Below are 23,093 nucleotides of genomic sequence, written 5' to 3' on the forward strand. Positions count from 1 at the left end.
GAGCTGCTAAAAGACAAAAATGGCAGTTAAATGTAGGTTAATTCTAAAACTAAGGCTAAAGCTAATACATATATAGTAGGTGTTGTATTTGATTAAAAATGTGATTTCCTGTGTTTTATATATATTTCCACACGATGAGGTTGGAATAATACTGAGAAAATTGTGATAATAATGATAATGCCCTTTTAGTGCTCCCGTGTGGCGCACTAAAACAGACCCTGGTTCGATTCCAGGCTGTATCACAACCGGCCGTGATTGGGAGTCCCATAGGGCGGCGCACAATTGGCCCAGCGTCGTCCGTGTTAGGGTTTGGATGGGGTAGGTCGTCATTGTAAATAAGAATTTGTTCTTAAACGGACTTGCTTAGTTAAATAAAGGTAAAACATAAAAATAATGTGTAAGAGCTGTTTGGTGGGATGGAGACCACTCAGACAGTCCTAGCAAAAATTATTGCTTGAGAAATCTCTCTTTGCTAAGAAGATATTTTGGTTTCTTTTTTACCATTTTATTTGAAAACATCACAGTAAGGTACATTGTTAACCAGAAATAAAACCTTTTTATAAAGGAGAGTCAAACCTAAGAGAGAAAGGCCACCCATGTGTGTGAGTGTGTATCCTATAGGAACAGGAAATTCACCTAAATCAAACGCAGCAACACCGTCACTTCAAGCTACGAAAGGGGAGTCCATAAAGCAGGCCTGACAGATGTCAGCTGCTAATTGAGGTGAAGAGGGATTTGAGGCACTGGTTGGGTGCAGGGAGCATTGCCATGACAACCCTGGAGACTTTCCCTAGAGAACAGGGAGTGTGTATGTGTGTGTGTGTGTGTGTGTGTGTGTGTGTGTGTGTGTGTGTGTGTGTGTGTGTGTGTGTGTGTGTGTGTGTGTGTGTGTGTGTGTGTGTTTTACTGTGAACAGAGTCTGGTGGCCCATTAGCACACCATTCCCATTCCATCTCTCAGCCCACTCTGTGTCAATGGTCAGGGGACCGACCACCTTGTCATGTTAGATCAGGGAGATTCCGCCCACCAACCAATCACCACCTGTGGCAGAGGCCACTCATACAGGGTGACAAATAGATGGACACACAGAGAGAGAGACAGTAGAGGAGGAATGTGAGGATGGATTCTACCTCAGGAGAATGACTCAGCGGAACACATTATTGCACCGCGTCTGTCCAGACACACTGCCACCCACCCACAACTTAACATGTACACAGGGGAAGATATTGAAATAGAAGAACTACAAGCAACTCTTATAGTGGTGCAATAAGATCAAGGTGGATGAAATCATGCAGATCATAAAAACCTTACTGCTAAAAATGAACGCCAAACACTAAGTTTTGAGTCCAAAGCTCAGGCACGGATTTAACCGGAGTCGTCCGTGCTCAGGCACGGATTTAACCAGAGTCGTCCGTGCTCAGGCATAGATGTAACAGGAGTCCTCCGAGGTCAGGCAGGATTTAACAGGTGAGTTGGAAGTCCTTTATCTCTTAAGGCTTCTTTCTCAACCTTTTTCCACCTAAGACAACATTTCTTTTAGCGAAACCACAGTGCTCTAGTCAAGTTACCTGAAGGGAACCTACAATTGAATTATTTTTGGGTTGCTGTTTAGGCTGTCCTTGCGCAACTCTGCCAAAAACAAATGTTCAAACACACGCACACCGTTAAGACATCAAACACAGCTGCTTTGTTGTGGGTCGCCCTGGCCTGTGTGTCGCCAGCGGGCCCTAGCAGGGCTTTTGTTTTGAAGTGGCACATGAGCTCAGGGCATCTCTCTGTGCCTTGACTATCCAAACCTGACACAGAACACACACGGCCCCGGTGAAGACCACAACCCTGACACAGAACACACACGGCCCCGGTGAAGATCCCAACACAGAACACACACGGCCCCGGTGAAGATCCCAACACAGAACACACACGGCCCCGGTGAAGACCCCAACACAGAACACACACGGCCCCGGTGAAGACCACAACCCTGACACAGAACACACACGGCCCCGCTGAAGACCACAACCCTGACACAGAACACACACGGCCCCGGTGAAGACCACAACCCTGACACAGAACACACACGGCCCCGGTGAAGACCACAACCCTGACACAGAACACACACGGCCCCGGTGAAGACCCCAAGGCTAGTCTCCTATTTACTGTAAAGCAACCCCGGCAGTTAGACACCACAGTGTACTGTGAGTGAGATACTGTGCGCAGTGTGTGTCTGTGTGTGAGAGTGAGTTACTGTGAACAATACATGCCACCCTCCAGTGCATTCCCACACTGTCTCGTCTCTTTCTGTCTCAGTCAGGGATAGTCAGTGATAGCATGACATGGAGGGTTGTGTTCTGTTGTTGTGGATGGATGGAATGACTTGGGTTCCTGTCTGAGGCTGGCCCTCAGGAAATGGTGGCCCAGTGTTTAACGGGAATCTTGAAAAGGAGGGAGGAGAGGTGGAGTGACACATTCACCCATAGATAGCTCTTTGACAATCAACACACACATACTGTAACTGCAACAACAGCAGCAGACACACCAAGGCACCTGCTGTGGATTATCTAACAGCAGAGGGTGGTGGGGGTGTCTGTCCTCGCACACACACACACGGTTAATCACAAGCTTACTTTGCTGGAGGTTTCACATGCCATTCTCCATGGAGGCTGAATAAATACTGCTGGACTTAACATCCTTTTAACGATATGGCCGCCGCAGACAAGGCTGTTAAGGTTTACCCAGAGGACAAACCATTGGAGAGAGATGGATTGTCATTAAGGGAGACCTCAGTGAGACAGGAGTAAAATGCATGCTGTGTGTGTGTGGATTGAGATGGAAAAAAGTGAGACTGCAAGGGGAATGACAAATGACTTCATGTCTGTCTATGCGAGTGTGTGCTTCCAGTATGTACAATGTATGGTATATTCATCATCCACAACAGAAGCTAGCCAGAAGTTAGCTAACGTTCGTATTCAGCTAACCACGGTTGGCGGTGATCAGCTATCCTTTAACTCGAAAACCCTCTTCAAAGGGGGGGGACACTCTTGTCCCAAACTGCTACAGACCTATATCTATCCTACCCTGCCTTTCTAAGGTCTTCGAAAGCCAAGTCAACAAACAGATTACCGACCATTTCGGATCCCACCGCACCTTCTCCGCTATGCAATCTGGTTTCAGAGCTGGTCATGGGTGCACCTCAGCCACGCTCAAGGTCCTAAACGATATCTTAACCGCCATCGATAAGAAACGATACTGTGCAGCCGTATTCATTGACCTGGCCAAGGCTTTCAACTCTGTCAATCACCACATCCTCATCGGCAGACTCGATAGCCTTGATTTCTCAAATGATTGACTCGCCTGGTTCACCAACTACTTCTCTGATAGAGTTCAGTGTGTCAAATCCGAGGCCCTGTTGTCCGGGCCTCTGGCAGTTTCTATGGTGGTGCCACAGGGTTCAATTCTTGGGCCGACTCGCTTCTCTGTATACATCAATGATGTCGCTCTTGCTGCTGGTGAGTCTCTGATCCACCTCTACGCAGACGACACCATTCTGTATACTTCTGGCCCTTCTTTGGACACTGTGTTAACAACCCTCCAGACGAGCTTCAATGCCATACAACTCTCCTTCCGTGGCCTCCAACTGCTCTTAAATACAAGTAAAACTAAATGCATGCTCTTCAACCGATCGCTGCCAGCACCTGCCCGCCCGTCCAGCATCACTACTCTGGACGGTTCTGACTTAGAATATGTGGACAACTACAAATACCTAGGTGACTGGTTAGACTGTAAACTCTCCTTCTAGACTCACATCAAACATCTCCAATCCAAAGATAAATCTAGAATTGGCTTCCTATTTCGCAACAAAGCATCATTCACTCATGCTGCCAAACATACCCTCGTAAAACTGACCATCCTACCGATCCTCGACGATGTCATTTACAAAATAGCCTCCAATACCCTACTCAATAAATTGGATGCAGTCTATCACAGTGCCATCCGTTTTGTCACCAAAGCTCCATATTCTACCCACCACTGCGACCTGTACGCTCTCGTTGGCTGGCCTTCGCTTCATACACGTTGCCAAACCCACTGGCTCCAGGTCATCTACAAGACCCTGCTAGGTAAAGTCCCCCCTTATCTCAGCTTGCTGGTCACCATAGCAGGACCCACCTGTAGCACGCGCTCCAGCAGGTATATATCTCTGGTCACCCTCAAAGCCAATTCCTCTCCTTCCAGTTCTCTGCTGCCAATGACTGGAACGAACTACAAAAATCTCTGAAACTGGAAACACTCATCTCCCTCACTAGCTTTAAGCACCAGCTGTCAGAGCAGCTCACAGATTACTGCACCTGTACATAGCCCATCTATAATTTAGCCCAAACAACTACCTCTTCCCCTACTGTATTTATTTAGCTCTTTTGCACCCCATTATTTCTATTTCTACTTTGCATATTCTTCCACTGCAAATCTACCATTCCAGTGTTTAACTTGCTATATTGTAATTACTTCGCTACCATGGCCTTTTTTTGCCTTTACCTCCCTTATCTCACCTCATTTGCGCACATTGTATATAGACTTATTTTTCTACTGTATTATTGACTGTATGTTTGCTTTACTCCATGTGTAACTCTGTGTTGTTGTATGTGTCGAACTGCTTTGCTTTAGCTTGGCACGGTCGCAATTGTAAATGAGAACTTGTTCTCAACTTGCCTACCTGGTTAAATAAAGGTGAGAGAAAAAAAAATACTTTACAACATGTGCATGCATGCATGCATGTACTCAGTAGCTGTGTACTCATTATCATGGGTATGATGGCTGCCTATGGGCTCATCATGACAAGGTTTAGCCAGAAAAACTGATCTGATCTACCCAGAGGCACAGCGGTGCATACAGCAAACACCATCAGCTAGACCAACAACTGTGTCTGAATATAAACCATCCAGATCAAACTGGGGATTAATAAAGCATGTATTTCTTATCTCAGCCTGTGGGCCATTAAGACCAGTAATTGGGTGCAGGGTTGGGTTCAATTTTAATTAAAGGCAGTCAATTCAGGAAGTAAAATTACAATTCAATAATCGAAAAAAAAGTCATGACTTCTCAATACTGAAAAGTAGTAGCTATTTATTTCAAAAGTTTTAAAATGCCCGAATTTTAAATTAAAAACACTTCCTGAATTGACTGTCTTCAATTCGAATTGAGCCCAACCCTGATAGGGTGACAGCTCTGCAGGCCCAGTGATAGGCAGACTGATAAGTGACACCAGGGAGCGCTGTGGCGTAGCGAGGGTAAGCTCTGCTCCAGTTCTGTCAGTCAGACCGGGCTCTCCGCTGGGCCCCTGTCCTCCAGGAGGATGGCGCTACATTCCTGGTGAAGGAGGTAAGTTCTGATTTGGCTTTTATCATCTTCTCTGCTCTATGGTCACTACGACTGACTAACTGACTGACTGTTAATGACATGCAAAAGAGGTTGCCAAGATCAACTGTAACAGGTCAGAATATATGGGATGCTTCTTTCTGAAGAAACAATGCTTGTCCATTCGACAACATAGCTAGCTTCTCATTTTCTCAAAAGCTTGCCTTTTTACTTCCATATGAGAAAGGAGGGAGGGAGAGATAAAATAGCTTGTCAGTGTTGCTGAAGGAACTTGTCAGGTTGAAGGTTAATACAATGTCCAAACTGCAGGAGTTTGTAGCAGGAGTCTTTGAGACATGATGTTTGTGTATGGAATAACACTACAATCCTGGCCATGTGAAGGTAGTATCTGTCAAAGCTATGGAGGGTGAGCAGCAACACAGATTAAAAAGATACAGAGCAAAGAGAGAGAGAGACAAACTGTCAGGGATGATTTCACCACAGGAGAGCGAGGTCCAGGCAACTTATTGAGATCGTGGGTAGGATAGGGAGCCTGGGAGAGATGTGTAGGTTGTGCTGAATAATGCAGCGATTTGACCACATCAAGGGAAGTCTGGGCTGGGCTCTGGCAGCAGCAGGAATGCCACTGTTCAGTTCAGTGCCTCCAGCCCACATTATAATACCAAGCAGAACAGACACAATGTCGCTTAGACCTCCTGACTGGACCATTCTAACACACAATCTCACTGACAACAGTGTTGAGTTGTTGACATTTCTTAAATTTTTCTTAAAAGGTCAAGGTTAGGATATATACCTAAGGTTACCTGTTGTTTTATCCAGAGCCTGACACAAGTGTTAAATATGCTGCTAGCTAGCATTGGAATCAACTTTACCACTAATTCTAACAATCCGGCAACAAGCTTTCACTGTTTATATTGGCACAGACAAAGTCTCTGCTATAAAGAAGGGCCAGAAAATCCAAGATCCCACAGCTCAACTAAGGAAAAAGCGTCTTAATTCACAACATTCATTCTCAGGAAGACTGGAAGGTCACCAAGTGTTCTACTCTTATGTAATCATCCTGTGTTCTGACTGAGGGTACGTTCAGAAAGGGCCTGTGTAGATTAATGAATACGAGAGGGAGGTACAACTCAAAGATGTCAATGGTCGTTTTGTCCTAGATTTAGTTCTGGGTGTCTAGATTTGCTTTGTCCACTGATGGTTTTGTCAATTTGGGGTAAATGTCAGCATTAGGTGCTGCTCATCAGGCAGTGTGAGTTGTGTTCAAAATAGATCAAGTAAAGATGGCTTTGTCTACAGATCAGAAAAGGTGACTCAAGATGAGAAGATTGAGTGACAAACCACAACGTGAAAGAACAGTGGTAGTGGAATGTCAAGGACGGATTGAAATCTAACGTGAGTGACGACTTCAGAACATTTTACTTACCTCTTCATATCAATGACCAGAGCAGTACAAATACTTAAGATGATTCTACAGCATTCTTGACACTTGTATCTAATTAATTAACAAGACTACTTGAAAGACTGTACAGCCAGTAAGTCCAGACTTATGGTTGGGAAGATGACGTGAAGAAGTGGCCTCGTATCACGTACGGTAGCATATTTACTTACTTTGTTGAATCTGTAGCTTGTGATGGTAAGGCGATGAGCAACTTAAAAAGTTTGGAGGCGTACCAATACCTACACAGTAACAAAGTCGTTCGGGTGTTATTGAAGCATGTTGGAGACGACCTTGTCTACCTAAAAGCAGACAGTGCCGAGTCAGAGCCTGCACGCATCTCATCACAAGGCGTGGGTACTAGCATCAACGACAGGTGTCATACAGACAGTGGGTTACTCATGTATTGCAGTGCCAGGATGCTCTTGTAGTCATGCTGCAGCAATTCTGTGGAAGGTCAGTAAAGTAACGACCAAAAATGACATGAATGTGCAGGAGAACGGGTACTCCAGGAGAGGTTTGGGAAACACTGGGTTAGATATGAACTAAAAATATTTTCTTCAATGTAGGTTCAGAGTGCAGTCAGGCAAGGCGAAACAGGAATGGCATGCACTGATGTGTAAAGGAAGAGTAGAACTCAGGTGTGAGGAAGAATGTAGTGCTGAGGAAGGCAAAACATTCCTTTTAAACACCACAGACCCCACCACACATATTCCAGGCCCATCAACGCTGTCACAGGACGATTCCACAACCTCCCCCGACTTTTTAGGAACCATGCAGAGTTCACAAGCCACATCAACTCCTTGGTAATGGCCCCACTCAAGTTACAGAGCAGATGTAGACAGCAGCAGCAAGGCAGGCCCAAGCCAACATGATTCAGCCCACACGAACACACAGAACACAGCACAACACTAACCTGTAGGAAGTGCACAATGATTTATGAGGCCTACATCAAATGATCCCCCGTACAAGCAGCTATATTAATGGAAGAAACCAAGATCCAAAGTGCTTCACAGCTACGGCATGATGCTAGGAAACTGTGTCTAACAGCCAGCACAGAGAAATGAGTCCACAAACGAAACACCACAGATCCCAAAAATGTGTAAATGAGCATTTGTACCCAACCTTCACTGGCAACCGTCATCATGAAGTGCTTTGAGAGACTAGTCAAGGATCATAACACCTCCACCCTACCTGACACCCTAGACCCACTCCAATTTGCTTACCACCCCAATAGGTCCACAGACGACGCAATCGCAACCACACTGCACACCGCCCTAACCCATCTGGACAAGAGGAATACCTATATAAGAATGCTGTTCATCGATTACGGCTCAGCATTTAACACCATAGTACCCTCCAAACTCGTCATTAAGCGAGACCCTGGGTCTCAACCCCGCCCTGTGCAACTGGGTCCTGGACTTCCTGACGGGCCGCCCCCAGGTGGTGAGGGTAGGAAACAACATCTCCACCCCGCTGATCATCAACACTGGGGCCCCACAAGGGTGTGTTCTCAGCCCTCTCCTGTACTCCCTGTTCACCCACGACTGCGTGGCCATGCACGCTTCCAACTCAATCATCAAGTTTGCAGACGACACTACAGTGGTAGGCTTGATTACCAACAATGACGAGACAGCCTACAGGGAGGAGGTGAGGGCCCTCGGAGTGTGGTGTCAGGAAAATTACCTCACACTCAAAGTCAACAAAACAAAGGAGATGATCGTGGACTTCAGGAAACAGCAGAGGGAGCACCCCCCATCCACATCGATGGGACAGTAGTGGAGAAGGTGGAAAGTTTTAAGTTCCTCGGGGTACACATCACGGACAAACTGAATTGGTCCACCCACACAGACAGCATGGTGAAGAAGGCGCAATAGCGCCTCTTCAACCTCTGGAGGCTAAAGAAATTTGGCTTGTCACCAAAAACACACAAACTTTTACAGATGCACAATCAAGAGCATCCTGTCAGGCTGTATCACCTTTGCCTGGTACGGCAACTGCTCCGCCCACAACCGTAAGGCTCTCCAGAGGGTAGTGAGGTCTGCACAACGCATCACCGGGGGCAAACTACCTGCCCTCCAGGACACCTACAGCACCCGATGTCACAACAAGGCCAAAAAGATCATCAAGGACAACAACCACCAGAGCCACTGCCTGTTCACCCCGCTATCATCCAGAAGGCGAGGCCAGTACAGGTGAATCAAAGCTGGGACCTAGAGACTGAAAAACAGCTTCTATCTCAAGGCCATCAGACTGTTAAACAGCTATCACTAACATTGAGTGGCATCTGCCGACATACCGACTCAATCTCTAGCCACTTTAATAATTGGATGTAATAAATGTATCACTAGTCACTTAAACAATGTGACTTTATATAATGTTTACATACCCTACATTACTCATCTCATATGTATATACTGTACTCTATACCATCTACTGCATCTTGCCTATGCCGTTCGGCCATCGCTCATCCATATATTTATGTACATATTCTTACACATCATTCCTTTACACTTGTGTGTATAAGGTAGTTGTTGTGAAATTGTTAGATTACTGTTAGATAATACTGCACGGTCAGAACTAGAAGTACAAGCATTTCGCTACACTCGCATTAACATCTGCTAACCATGTGTATGTGACCAATAAAATTTGATTTGAATACAGCAACAAAGCATGGCAAAGAAAATGAAGTCAATGTCATCACACTCCTGGAGAGCAGAGGGCATGTTGTGCAGAACAGAGGCCTGATGGTGCACCCTGACCATCCTTGGTTGGGAGCCAGCCCAGATGGGATCCTTGATGCAACACAGCTCCTTGAGATCAAGTGCCCCTTCAAGAGTTCCATGTCTCTGACAGAATTTCTGAGTCAGCCAAATGGTGACATCAAAAGCTTGGATGATGGACAGTACCTAATTCACCCCAATGAAAAAGATGGATACTACCTTCAGATGGGTAAAGATGTATTCAAGAAAATAGATTATTATTACAAGTATTGAACATTGTATTCAGAATTTTGTGGCAATGTGCTTTCTTATTCCTTCTTTCAGACACAAGTGACTATGATGTGCCTGGGCCTACAGAGCCGCAAGCTGGTTGTCTGGACACCAAGTGAGCACATAGAAGTGGACATTCCATTTGATAAAGACTACACAGATGCAACAGCTGCAGAAGTTCTACTTTTTACACAAGCTACCTCGGTTGGCTGATGATTAGTTCATGAGATTATTTGATAAGGATCTGGAAAAGCAAATACACTAATTAGGGACACTTTTAAAAACATTTTAAACTCCCTGTGCCTTATAGCATTTATCAGATAATTCTCTACTGCAAGGTTTAGGTTTAATATTTTAAAAATAAATATTCTGTATCTATTAGCTAGAACAGGGAATGAAATTAACACCTGCCAAATACAGGGTAAATGTTGGCTGTGGCAGGTAAACATTTCAGGTCACGTGCCACCATGGCAGATAATTTATAATAATATAAATAAAAGAATAACCTAAGAATAATCATGGATTAAGGTTCCACAATATGTACCATATTTCTAATGTGAGGTAGCTTCCCACTGACTCAGTGTTTACAATTATAAAGCGTTTAACATATGTGCCGGATTTTTTTTTTTAAAGAAAAAAAAGTGGCTGGCAGAAATTAAAGAGATTAATTTCAGACCCTGACTAGAAGCTATCGTAGTCAGATTCTAGTAACAAAAACTGAAGACACACACGCAATATCAAAACTAGTCGACATTCCTGTTCTTGTGACAAGTCTGTCAACCCTCCTGCTAAGGCTGCGTCTCTTCTCTGGTGGCCTCTCATAACCCAGAAAGAGTGTTGGGTGTGGGTTATCCTGCGTTGGTGTCTTATCAACAAAGTGAAACGAGCAAACATACAACTTTTGGGAGCTTTTTTAAGTTTACGTTTTTGAGCCAATTTCTTTACGCTTCGTCGTCATTTGGGAGGCGATGGAAACTGTACCATCTCTGACAGGAACATTCTGATGTAGTTTTATATTTATGGTCGAAGCCCTCCAATTTAAGACAATCATTAAGTTTGTCTGGTTGTATGTACAACCACGAACAGCGCATGTTGTCCCCGGCTCCGTAACATTTCAACATCTAGCAAGTGAATATCTGATTATTGCTTATCCCAGTTGGCTAGGAAAAACACCGCCGGGCCAAACTCAGTACTTCGCTACTTCCCGCCGGAAGTGACACTCATAATAATTTCCCCAGTAACCTCCCCAGGAAACTTGTGGATAAAACAGTACAACATTATTACACCACTACATATCTACAATACAAAATGCATAATGCCACCATATAACAATATTACAATGATCGTATGTAGAGTGTGTGTGCTAGCGTGTGTGCGTGTGTCTGTACCTGTGTGTGTGTGTCTTACCAGTCCCCGCTGTTCTATAAGCTGTATAAGCTGTAAAGAACTTGTAGGTTCTTCACATAAAAATGTGGTTAAATTACAAAATAACAATGAAATCTGCCAAGTGACACATACATTTTTCATTTCATATAATAATAATATATTAATGTATGTTTATTACACACAAAAATATTCTTGCCACACACACACACACACACCTTAGTGAAATGCTTACTTACAAGCCCCTAACCAACAACGCAGTTAAAAAATATATAAATAAGAAATAAAAGTAACAAGCATGTGTCTATGTTTGTGTTGCTTCACAGTCCCCGCTGTTCCATAAGGTTTATTTCTATCTATTTTCTAAATCTGATTCTACTGCTTGCATCAATTACCTGATGTGGAATAGACTTCCATGTAGTCATGGCTCTATGTAGTACTGTGCGCCTCTCATAGTCTGTTCTGGATTTGGGGACTGTGAAAGGACCTCTGGTGGCATGTCTTGTGGGGTATCCATGGGTGTCCGTGTGCATTACAAAAACAAGTAGTGATGAACACAATCTCTCCACCACTTTAAGCCATAAGAGATTTACATGCATAGTATTAATGTTAGCTCTCTGTCTCTCTCTCGCTCTGTGCTGCCCTGTTCTGAGCCAGTTGTAGTTTTCCTAAGTCCCTCTTTGTGGCACCTGACCACACGACTGGACAGTAGTCCAGGTGCGACAAAACCGGGGCCTGTAGGACCTGCCTTGTTGATAGTGTTGTTAAGAATGCAGAGCTGTGCTTTATTATGGACAGACTTCTCCCCATCTTAGCTACTGTTGTATCAACATGTTTGACCACGACAGTTCACAACCCAGGGTTACTCCAAGCAGTTTGGTCACTTCAACTTTCTCAATTTCCACAGTATTCACTACAAGATTTAGTTGAGGTTTAAGGTTAAGTGAATGATTTGTCCCAAATACAGTACGTTTGCCAATCGGTTGTGCAGCCAGACTTATTGGCCATTCCTTTTGTCTCATCCCTCTCAACCATACAATTTTTCAATTCGTCATCAATCCATGGGGATTTAACAGTTATTACAGTCATGTTCTTAAATGGGTGCATGCTTATTAGTAACTGGAATAAGCAATTTCAAAAATGTGTCAAGTGCTCCTCGTTACACACCAGGAAATATTATTTTCATCATCAACATAGGCATCACTACAAAACTTATTTTATGACCTCATATACAATATCTTAGGCCTAGCCTTTGGAACTTAGGTTTTCCTAGATATAGCTACATTCGGAAAGTATTCAGACCCGTTGAACTTTGACCTTTTCCACATTTTGTTAGGTTACAGCCTTACTCGAAAATTTAGTAAATATTTTTTCCCCCTCATCAATGGACACACAATAGCCCATAATGACGAAGCAAAAAAAACAGGTTGACATTTTTGCAAATGTATTCTAAATAAAAAAACAGAAATGCCATATTTACATAAATATTCAGACCCTTTCCTACGAGACTATTGATCATCCTTGAGATGTTTCTACAACTTGATTGCAGTCCACCTGTGCTAAATTCAATTGATTGGACAGGATTTGGAAAGGCACACACCTGTCTATATAAGGTCCCACAGTTGACAGTGCATGTCAGAGCAAAAATCAAGCCATGAGTTCAAAGGAATTGTCCAAAGAGCTCCGAGACAGGATTGTGTTGAGGCACAGATCTGGGGAAGGGTACCAAAAAAATGTCTGCAGCATTAAAGGACCCAAAGAACACAGTTGCCTCCATCATTCTTAAATGGAAAAAGTTTGGAACCACCAAGACTCTTCCTAGAGTTGGCCACCCGGCCAAACTGAGCAATCGGGGTAGAAGGGCCTTGGTCAGGGAGGTGACCAAGAACCCGATGGTCACTGACAAAGCTCCAGAGTTCCTCTGTGGAGATGGTTGTCCTTTTGGAAGGTTCTCCCATCTCTGCAACACTCCATCAATCGGGCCTTTATGGTAGAGTGGCTAGATGGAAGCCACTCCTCAGTAAAAGCCACATGACAGCCAGCTTGGAGTTTGCCAAAAGGCACCTAAAGTCTCTCAGACCACAAGAAACAAGATTCTCTGGTCTGATGAAACCAAGATTGAACTCTTTGGCCTGAATGCCAAGTGTCATGTCTGGAAGAAACCTGGCACCATCCCTACGGTGAAGCATGGTGGTGGCAGCATCATGCTGTGGGGATGTTTTTCAGCGGCAGGGACAGGGAGACTAGTCAGGATCGAGGCAAAGATGAACGGAGCAAAGTATAGAGAGCCTTGATGAAAGACTGAGGCGAAGGTTCGCCTTCCAACATGACAACGACCCTAAGTACACAGCCAAGACAACATAGGAGTGGCTTCGGGACAAGTCTCTGAATGTCCTTGAGTGGCCCAGCCAGAGCCCGGACTTGAACCTGAACGAACATCTCTGGAGAGACCTGGAAATAGCAGTGCAGTGACGCTCCCCATCCAACCTGACAGCTTGAGACGACCTGCAGAGAAGAATGGGAGAAACTCCCCAAATACAGGTGTGCCAAGCTTGTAATGTCATACCCAAGAAGACTTGAGGCTGTAATCTCTGCCAAAGGTGCTTCAACAAAGTACTGAGTAAAGGGTCTGAATACTTATGTAAATGTGCTAGTTTTTTTGATGACGATACATTTGCAAACATTTCTAAAAAACTATTTTTGCTTTGTCATTATGGGGTAGTGTGTAGATTGATTAGGGGAAAAAACTATTGAATACATTTTAGAATAAGGCTGTAATGTAACAAAATGTGTAAAAAGTCAAGGAGTCTGAATACTTTCCGAATGCACTAGCTTTTTGACTTTCTAAAATGATCGTCACAGGTGGCTCTGAACCCTGACCTTTCATTAAATGGACCTTTCGGTCACCCAGACCCTGACAGCTTTAACCAAAGGTAGCATTAACCGCTAACCGCTTGTCAACCTCCAGCCCATAGAGAGAGGTATGGTGTTTTAACTGTAAATGAGCATAAACCTCTCTCACTCACCCAGACCTGAGGTGTAGATGGCCTTGACTGACTTCTTCATCTTGTACAGCACACTGCGGTCCACATCCAGCGCCTGGAGGGAGGAAAGGAGAGAGAGAGAAAGAGGGAAGAGAGAAAGGGGGAGGAAGGAAGTCCAGTTCTTGTCAGTTCAAAATCACAATTGAATCCATATGGCACACAAACTGCCGCATTGATTTTGCCGTGCTTGAATTACTTCCAAGGGTAATATTGGATGGCAGTAATGTTGTGAGCTCTGAGGTACTTTTGTTTCCTGATTTAGTGATTAAAGGATGGAGGGTTTCTCTTATCTCTGGCATTGATAGCGGTCCTCTTGCCACAGGCCAATGTGGACACAGGGAAAGGGGATACCTACTCAGTTGCACAACTGAATGGATTCAACCGAAATGTTTCTTCCCCATTTAACCGAACCCCTCTGAATCTGAGCGCCCGGGGAGCAGATGTTGTTGGAGGTTAACTGCCTTGCTCAAGGGCAGATTTTTACACCTTGCCGGCACAGGGATCCGAACCAGCAACCTTTCGGTTACTGGCCCAACGCTCTTAACTGCTATGCTACCTGCCGCCCCACAGGTGTGTGTGTGTGTGTGTGTGTGTGTGTGTGTGTGTGTGTGTGTGTGAGTGCATCTGTGTGTGTGAGACGAGGCAAGGCACAGCCTCCTGTCTGTCTGCAGGTGATTCATTATTCAAGACGATACTATAAATAGATCCAACTGATCTCCAGTCTGGTGGAAGAGGGGAGAGGGAAGGAAGGAGAGAGAGGAGTGCAGGAGGAATCCAGAGACCACAGGAGGCCTGTTCAGATCGGGTTCAGATATGGAGGTAGGTCAGGCTGATGCTGTCTCACACCAATGAGAAGACTATTCTATCATATTTATTACACACACACACATTAGTGCTTTTTTTAAACTACTAATTGATCGACGAAGGTTCAACTACTTGAATTCCATTTTAATTTTTTTATTATTCTGTGAGCTCAATGCACAGTCTCTAGAGATCAAACAATTCAGGCATGATTTGATTTGTAGCAGGGAGTTGTAGTTTCCAACAGGCCAATGTTCTACACAGTTTACTGCAGAAAACAGGATAATTAACTACAATGACCATAATCCATTGTGCGGCTCCTGTACTTGCCCAGTCTGTTTCTTTCACGCCTGCTATTATTTCATTAATGAAATAATAAAGTAATCAAATAAATCAAATTTAATATACATAACATCTGCAATATTTTATTATAGTAAAGTACTAATGAATCCAAGATGGCGTAGCAGTCAGATGTCCTTTGTCTTCGTCCTGTCCCGTGTATATATTTTTTATATATTTTTCTTCGCATTTCTTTTTATATATATATTTTTTCTTCTTAAAAACTCAACTTCAAAACACTCTCCTGCAACCTACCTCACCAAATGTGGTGCGGATCTGTTTTTTTTCTCCTCAAAGGTATTATTCACCTCGTATCCGAAATCTACAACAGAAGCTAGCCAGTAGTTAGCCAGCTCACAAGCTAACGTGAGTAGTTCAGCTAACCACAGCTAGCGCTTATCAGCTATCCTTTAGCTCGGAAAACTATTGCCAGTTTTGTACAACGCGACTCAGACCAGAGCATACCAGACCTATTTTCTCTCCATATCCCCGGATTTTTACCGCAAGCTCTGGACATTTACACCTGGATCTTGCAGCTAACTAGCTGCTATCCGAGTGACGATTGGCTAACATCAATTCCGGAGCAAACACCAATTATCCCGGAGCTAGCCAGCTGAAGAGTTCCATCAGCCACTCCTGGGCTACAATCACCTGTCCGGACCCGTTTTACTGCCGATGCGGAGCCCCACCGGGCCTTCACGACTGGGATACCGACGTTATCTGCCCGAGGGAGTTATTCAACTGGCCCCTCCATCGCGACGTAACCTGAACGCCCATATGCTAACTGCGGCCCGCTAATCGTTAGCTGTCTTGAGCATATCGGCTGCTATCTGAACAGGTCTATCGAACAATCTTACGCCGCGGGCTAGCTTAGTGGAGGCCTCACTGCTCCATCTACGGCTGCCCCCTGGACACTATGATCACTTGGCTACATAGCTGATGCTTGCTTGACTGTCCATTAATTCACGGTACTCCATTCCGTTTATTTGTGTTTTATCTGTCGGCTCTGTGCTTTAACTCAGGATCTGTGTGTAGTTAATCCGACCCTCTCTGCCTAGCCGTCGCCATTTTTACCTGCTGCTGCTGTGTTAACTGACTAGCTGCTGTTATCTCACCTGTTGTTTTAGCTAGCTCTCCCAATCAAATATCAATATGCCTTGCATACTGTTGTTCAGGCTAGTTATCTTTGTTTTGGTTTGCAATGGACCCCGTAGTTCCACTCTCCGTACCGCTGATACCCCCTTCGTCCCACCCCCCACACATGCGGTGACCTCACCCATTGAGACCAGCATGTCCAGAGATACAACCTCTCTTATCATCACCCAGTGCCTGGGCTTGCCTCCGCTGTACCCACGCCCCACCATACCCCTGTCTGCACATTATGCCCAGAATCTATTCTACCACGCCCATAAATCTGCTCCTTTTATTCTTTGTCCCCAACGCTCTAGGCGACCAGTTTTGATAGCCTTTAGCCGCACCCTCATCCTACTACTCCTCTGTTCCTCGGGTGATGTGGAGGTAAACCCAGGCCCTGCATGTCCCCAGTCACCCTCATTTGTTGACTTCTGTGATCGAAAAAGCCTTGGCCTCATGCATGTCAACATCAGAAGCCTCCTCCCTAAGTTTGCCTTACTCACCGCTTTAGCACACTCTGCCAACCCTGATGTCCTTGCCGTGTCCGAATCCTGGCTTAGGAAGGCCACCAAAAATTCTGAGATTTCCATACCCAACTATAACACTTTCCGTCAAGATAGAACTGCCAAAGGGGGAGGAGTTGCAATCTACTGCAGAGATAGCCTGCAAAGTTCTGTCATACTTTCCAGGTCTATGCCCAAACAGTTCGAACTTCTAATTTTAAAAATTAATCTCTCCAGAAATAAGTCTCTCACTGTTGCCGCCTGCTACCGACCCCCCTCAGCTCCCAGCTGTGCCCTGGACACCATCTGTGAATTGATCGCTCCCCATCTAGCTTCAGAGTTTGTTCTGTTAGGTGACCTAAACTGGGATATGCTTAACACCCCGGCAGTCCTACAATCCAAGCTTGATGCCCTCAATCTCACACAAATCATCAAGGAACCCACCAGGTACAACCCTAAATCGGTAAACATGGGCACCCTAATAGACATTATCCTGACCAACCTGCCCTCCAAATACACCTCTGCTGTCTTCAATCAAGATCTCAGTGATCACTGCCTCATTGCCTGTATCCGCCACGGGTCCGCGGTCAAACGACCACCCCTCATCACTGTCAAACGCTCCCTAAAACACTTCTGCGAGCAGGCCTTTCTAATCGACCTGGCCCGGGTTCCCTGGAAGGATATTGACCTCATCCCGTCAGTTGAGGATGCCTGGTCATTCTTTAAATGTTACTTCCTCACCATATTAGACAAGCATGCTCCGTTCAAAAAATGCAGAACCAAGAACAGATATAGCCCTTGGTTCACTCCAGACCTGACTGCCCTCGACCAGCACAAAAACATCCTGTGGCGAACTGCAATAGCATCGAAGAGCCCCCGCGATATGCAACTGTTCAGGGAAGTCAGGAACCAATACACGCAGTCAGTCAGGAAAGCAAAGGCCAGCCTTTTCAAGCAGAAATTTGCATCCTGTAGCTCTAACTCCAAAAAGTTCTGGGATACTGTAAAGTCCATGGAGAACAAGAGCACCTCCTCCCAGCTGCCCACTGCACTGAGGCTAGGTAACACGGTCACCACCGATAAATCCGTGATAATCGAAGACTTCAACAAGCATTTCTCAATGGCTGGCCATGCCTTCCTCCTGGCGACTCCAACCTTGGCCAACAGCCCCGCCCCCTCCGCTGCTACTCGCCCAAGCCTCCCCAGCTTCTCCTTTACCCAAATCCAGATAGCAGATGTTCTGAAAGAGCTGGAAAACCTGGACCCATACAAATCAGCTGGGCTTGACAATCTGGACCCCCTATTTCTGAAACTGTCCGCCGCCATTGTCGCACCCCCTATCACCAGCCTGTTCAACCTCTCCTTCGTATCATCTGAGATCCCCAAGGATTGGAAAGCTGCCGCGGTCATCCCCCTCTTCAAAGGGGGAGACACCCTGGACCCAAACTGTTACAGACCTATATCCATCCTGCCCTGCCTATCTAAGGTCTTCGAAAGCCAAGTCAACAAACAGATCACTGACCATCTCGAATCCCACCGTACCTTCTCCGCTGTGCAATCCGGTTTCCGAGCCGGTCATGGGTGCACCTCAGCCACGCTCAAGGTACTAAACGATATCATAACCGCCATCGATAAAAGACATTACTGTGCAGCCGTCTTCATCGACCTGGCCAAGGCTTTCGACTCTGTCAATCACCATATTCTTATCGGCAGACTCAGTAGCCTCGGTTTTTCTAATGACTGCCTTGCCTGGTTCACCAACTACTTTGCAGACAGAGTTCAGTGTGTCAAATCGGAGGGCATGTTGTCCGGTCCTCTGGCAGTCTATGGGGGTACCACAGGGTTCAATTCTCGGGCCGACTCTTTTCTCTGTATACATCAATGATGTTGCTCTTGCTGCGGGCGATTCCCTGATCCACCTCTACGCAGACGACACCATTCTATATACTTCCGGCCCTTCCTTGGACACTGTACTATCTAACCTCCAAACGAGCTTCAATGCCATACAACACTCCTTCCGTGGCCTCCAACTGCTCTTAAACGCTAGTAAAACCAAATGCATGCTTTTCAACCGTTCGCTGCCTGCACCCGCACGCCCGACTAGCATCACCACCCTGGACGGTTCCGACCTAGAATATGTGGACATCTATAAGTACCTAGGTGTCTGGCTAGACTGCAAACTCTCCTTCCAGACTCATATCAAACATCTCCAATCCAAAATCAAAGCAAGAATCGGCTTTCTATTCCGCAACAAAGCCTCCTTCACTCACGCCGCCAAACTTACCCTAGTAAAACTGACTATCCTACCGATCCTCGACTTCGGCGATGTCATCTACAAAATAGCTTCCAATACTCTACTCAGCAAACTGGATGCAGTTTATCACAGTGCCATTCGTTTTGTTACTAAAGCACCTTATACGACCCACCACTGCGACCTGTATGCCCTAGTCGGCTGGCCCTCGCTACATGTTCGTCGTCAGACCCACTGGCTCCAGGTCATCTACAAGGCTATGCTAGGTAAAGTGCCGCCTTATCTCAGTTCACTGGTCACGATGGCTACACCCACCTGCAACACGCGCTCCAGCAGGTGTATCTCACTGATCATCCCTAAAGCCAAAACCTCATTTGGACGCCTTTCCTTCCAGTTCTCTGCTGCCTGCGACTGGAACGAATTGCAAAAATCTCTGAAGTTGGAGACTTTTATCTCCCTCAACAACTTTAAAAATCTGCTATCTGAGCAGCTAACCGATCGCTGCAGCTGTACATAGTCCATCTGTAAACTACCCACCCAATTTACCTACCTCACCCCCATACTGCTTTTATTTATTTACTTTTCTGCTCTTTTGCACACCAGTATCTCTTCTTGCACATGATCATCTGATGATTTATCACTCCAGTGTTAATCTGCTAAATTGTAATTATTCGATTTATTGCCTACCTCATGCCTTTTGCACACATTGTATATAGATTCTCTTTTTTTTCTACCATGTTATTGACTTGTTTATTGTTTACTCCATGTGTAACTCTGTGTTGTCTGTTCACACTGCTATGCTTTATCTTGGCCAGGTCGCAGTTGCAAATGAGAACTTGTTCTCAACTAGCCTACCTGGTTAAATAAAGGTGAAATAAAAAAAATATAAAAAAAATATAAAAAAATACTGTGAATAAGTGATGGTAGATAAGTGACAAGCAGTCATGGACAGTCACTTCCATCATGGGACTTTTATTAATTGTTTTATTCTGTGTTGTTACAGCATTCAACCCACATAATGCATAGTGCATTTCATGTTAAAAGAAAATCGATCGAAACCGAAATCTTTTTTTTAAATATAAATCGAACTGAAACCTAACAGACCTCAAAAAGCACTAATCGCTCAGCACTACAAAGCATGCACAGAAATCAACTCACAAAGCTAACACACAAGCTAATTGTCTCACAGACACTAATGCACTTACATTACACATACACGCTGTCTGACTCCAGCTGAGACAATGCACCACTGTACTAAGAAACCGACCGATGATTAGAGGGTCACCGGGGGATTGGTTTTGTGCTTCACTAAGTAGGTCCACCCGGCGCCACTCTGACCTTGTTCCCAATCTCACGGCATTCAACATATCATCATCTTTGCCTCAGTCTGAATCTACTAAAACTGCAAAATAACCCAAGCAAAGAAGCTACGTTCAGTTTCCACAGATAAACAGAAACAGTATTCCCCGCGCTACACTGCTAGCCATGAGAGAGAATAACTAGGCCTGAATCAGTGTTATGTTAGGAAAGGCTCTGTGATGTTTTATATCCAGAATGTCTCAGTATCTCCCAGTACTCAGGCCTGAGAAGTGCTCTGTGCTCCGTTTTGCTGGTTTTGTATTTCATGGAGTGGGCAAAAGCTGACGATGTGTTTATTCACATTTATCAGCGGTGGCCTCTTACTGACACAAGGAAGGCCACCTACAGTACCAGTCAAAAGTTTGGACACACCTACTCATTCAAGTTTATTTTGTTATTTTTACGATTTTCTACATTGTAGAATAATAGTGAAGACATCAAAACTACGTAATAACACATATTGAATCATGTAATAGCCAAAAAAGTGTTAAAACAAATCAATCATCATTTTATATTTGAGATTCTTCAAAGTAGCCACCCTTAGCCTTGATGACAGCTTTGCACACTCTTGGCATTCTCTCAACCAGATTCACCTGGAATGCTTTTCCAACAGTCTTGAAGGAGTTCCCACATATGGTGAGCACTTGTTGGCTGCTTTTCCTTCATTCCGCGGTCCAACTCATCCCAAACCATCTCAATTGGGTTGAGGTTGGGTGATTGTGGAGGCCAGGACATCTGATAGAGCACTCAATCACTCTCCTTCTTGGTCAAATAGCCCTTACACAGGCTGGAGGTGTGTTTTGGGTCATTGTCCTGTTGAAAAACAAATGATAGTCCCACTAAGCGCAAACCAGATGGGATGGCGTATCGCTGCAGAATGCTGTGGTAGCCATGCTGGTTAAGTGTGCCTTGAATTCTAAAAAAATCACTGACAGTGTCACCAGCAAAGCACCCCACACCATCACGCTTCACGGTGGGAACCACATTTGCAGAGATCATCCGTTTACCTACTCTGTGTCTCACAAAGACACTGCGGTTGGAACCAAAAATCGCACATTTGGACTCATCAGACCAAAAGGACAGATTTCCACCGGTCTAATGTCCATTGCTCGTGTTTCTTGGCCCAAGCAAGAGAGCTGCGTCTTACCTAAACTTGACCTCTGAGATCTGGCCAATGGGAGGCAGTGCAGCGGCATTGCCCCGAGTTACGACATCACTGGGCCTACTGTGTGAGACCTTACTGACTTTCAATCCACATCCCACTTCTGGACGTTTCCCTACAATAACCCTCTCGGTCAGGAGACAATCCACATCCCACTTCTGGACGTTTCCCTACAATAACCATCTCAGTCAGGAGAGAAAAAAAAAAGAGAGAAAAAAACTCCCATAAGTGCTCATCAAACAGTCATTTTGATCGTGGCTTTTAAGTCCTGTTTTATCCAGAAGAGAGAAAAACAATTAACACAAATTCTAAAAACTTCATCATATTAGCTGAACACAATTACTCATCATGAGACGCTAACAAGATCTCCACCTGAGTATTCCCATTTAATCCTAGCTCCCTGTCCACCACTAGCTGAGTCACACAACACAGGCCTCCTAAGATTCTCCCAAGACAGCCTACAATCATTTACCACACAACATTCACTGCAAGTGCTGCCGCCTGCTGACTGTGTCAGTCAGGAGCTAGCAATCCTTTGCAGCAATTGCAGTTGTCAAACAAAAGACCATCGATATAGATGGAGTTATCCTAACCACCCTTCTTAAGATGCAGCTTTGTTTGAACAATTTGGTCCCAAGAGTTTCCCATTGACCATTCTACTGTAAAAAATGAGTCATTAGCCAGTCTAGTGTAAAATATGACTTGCATAAAACACAATATTATTAGCTCCACAGAGACCATCTGGATTCATAGACCAAAACAAAGTCCAGAACCCACACATAATGAAACTCTGGTTTTCAACCACACTGGAGGTATTGTTCAAAGCAAGCTATGAAACAAAATACAGGTCACAATATAGGTGAATCCCCTTTAAAAGTGGAACCTGGCCTCCCGAGTGGCGCAGTGGTCTAAGGCACTGCATCGCAGTACTAGCTGTGCCACCAGAGACTCTGGGTTCGAGCCTGGGCTCTGTCGCAGCCGGCTGCGACCGGGAGGTCCATGGGGCGATGCACAATTGGCCTAGTGTCGTCCGGGTTAGGGAGGGTTTGATCGGTATCCTTGTCTCATCGCGCACTAGCAACTCCTGTGGCGTGCCGGGCGCAGTGCGCGCTGACCAGGTCGCTAGGGGTACGGTGTTTCCTCCGACACATTGGTGCGGCTGGCTTCCGGGTTGGATGCGCACTGTGTTAAGAAGCAGTGCGGCTTGGTTGGGTTGTGTTTCGGAGGACGCATGGCTCTCGACCTTCGTCTCTCCCAAACCCGTACGGGAGTTGTAGCGAAGAGACAAGACAGTAACTACTAACAATTGGATACCACAA

At 45.1% G+C, this 23,093-nt stretch overlaps 1 protein-coding gene across 7 annotated transcripts in view; it reads right to left on the reverse strand.

The window, feature by feature from the left end:
* The window catches only part of LOC139553808 (arf-GAP with SH3 domain, ANK repeat and PH domain-containing protein 2-like), a 101,779-nt gene that overhangs the window by 54,343 nt on the left and 24,343 nt on the right, over nt 1-23,093 (reverse strand). For 6 of the 7 annotated variants that reach the window (XM_071366506.1, XM_071366504.1, XM_071366500.1 and 3 more), the window contains exon 2: nt 14,208-14,280. In XM_071366506.1, the coding sequence (XP_071222607.1) occupies nt 14,208-14,280 (73 nt within the window). The remainder of the gene's footprint in view (nt 1-14,207; nt 14,281-23,093) is intronic. The other variant, XM_071366502.1, reaches the window with a different exon arrangement.

The sequence above is a fragment of the Salvelinus alpinus genome, chromosome 25 (genome assembly GCF_045679555.1).
Source record: "Salvelinus alpinus chromosome 25, SLU_Salpinus.1, whole genome shotgun sequence".
Classification (NCBI taxonomy): Eukaryota; Metazoa; Chordata; class Actinopteri; order Salmoniformes; family Salmonidae; genus Salvelinus; species Salvelinus alpinus.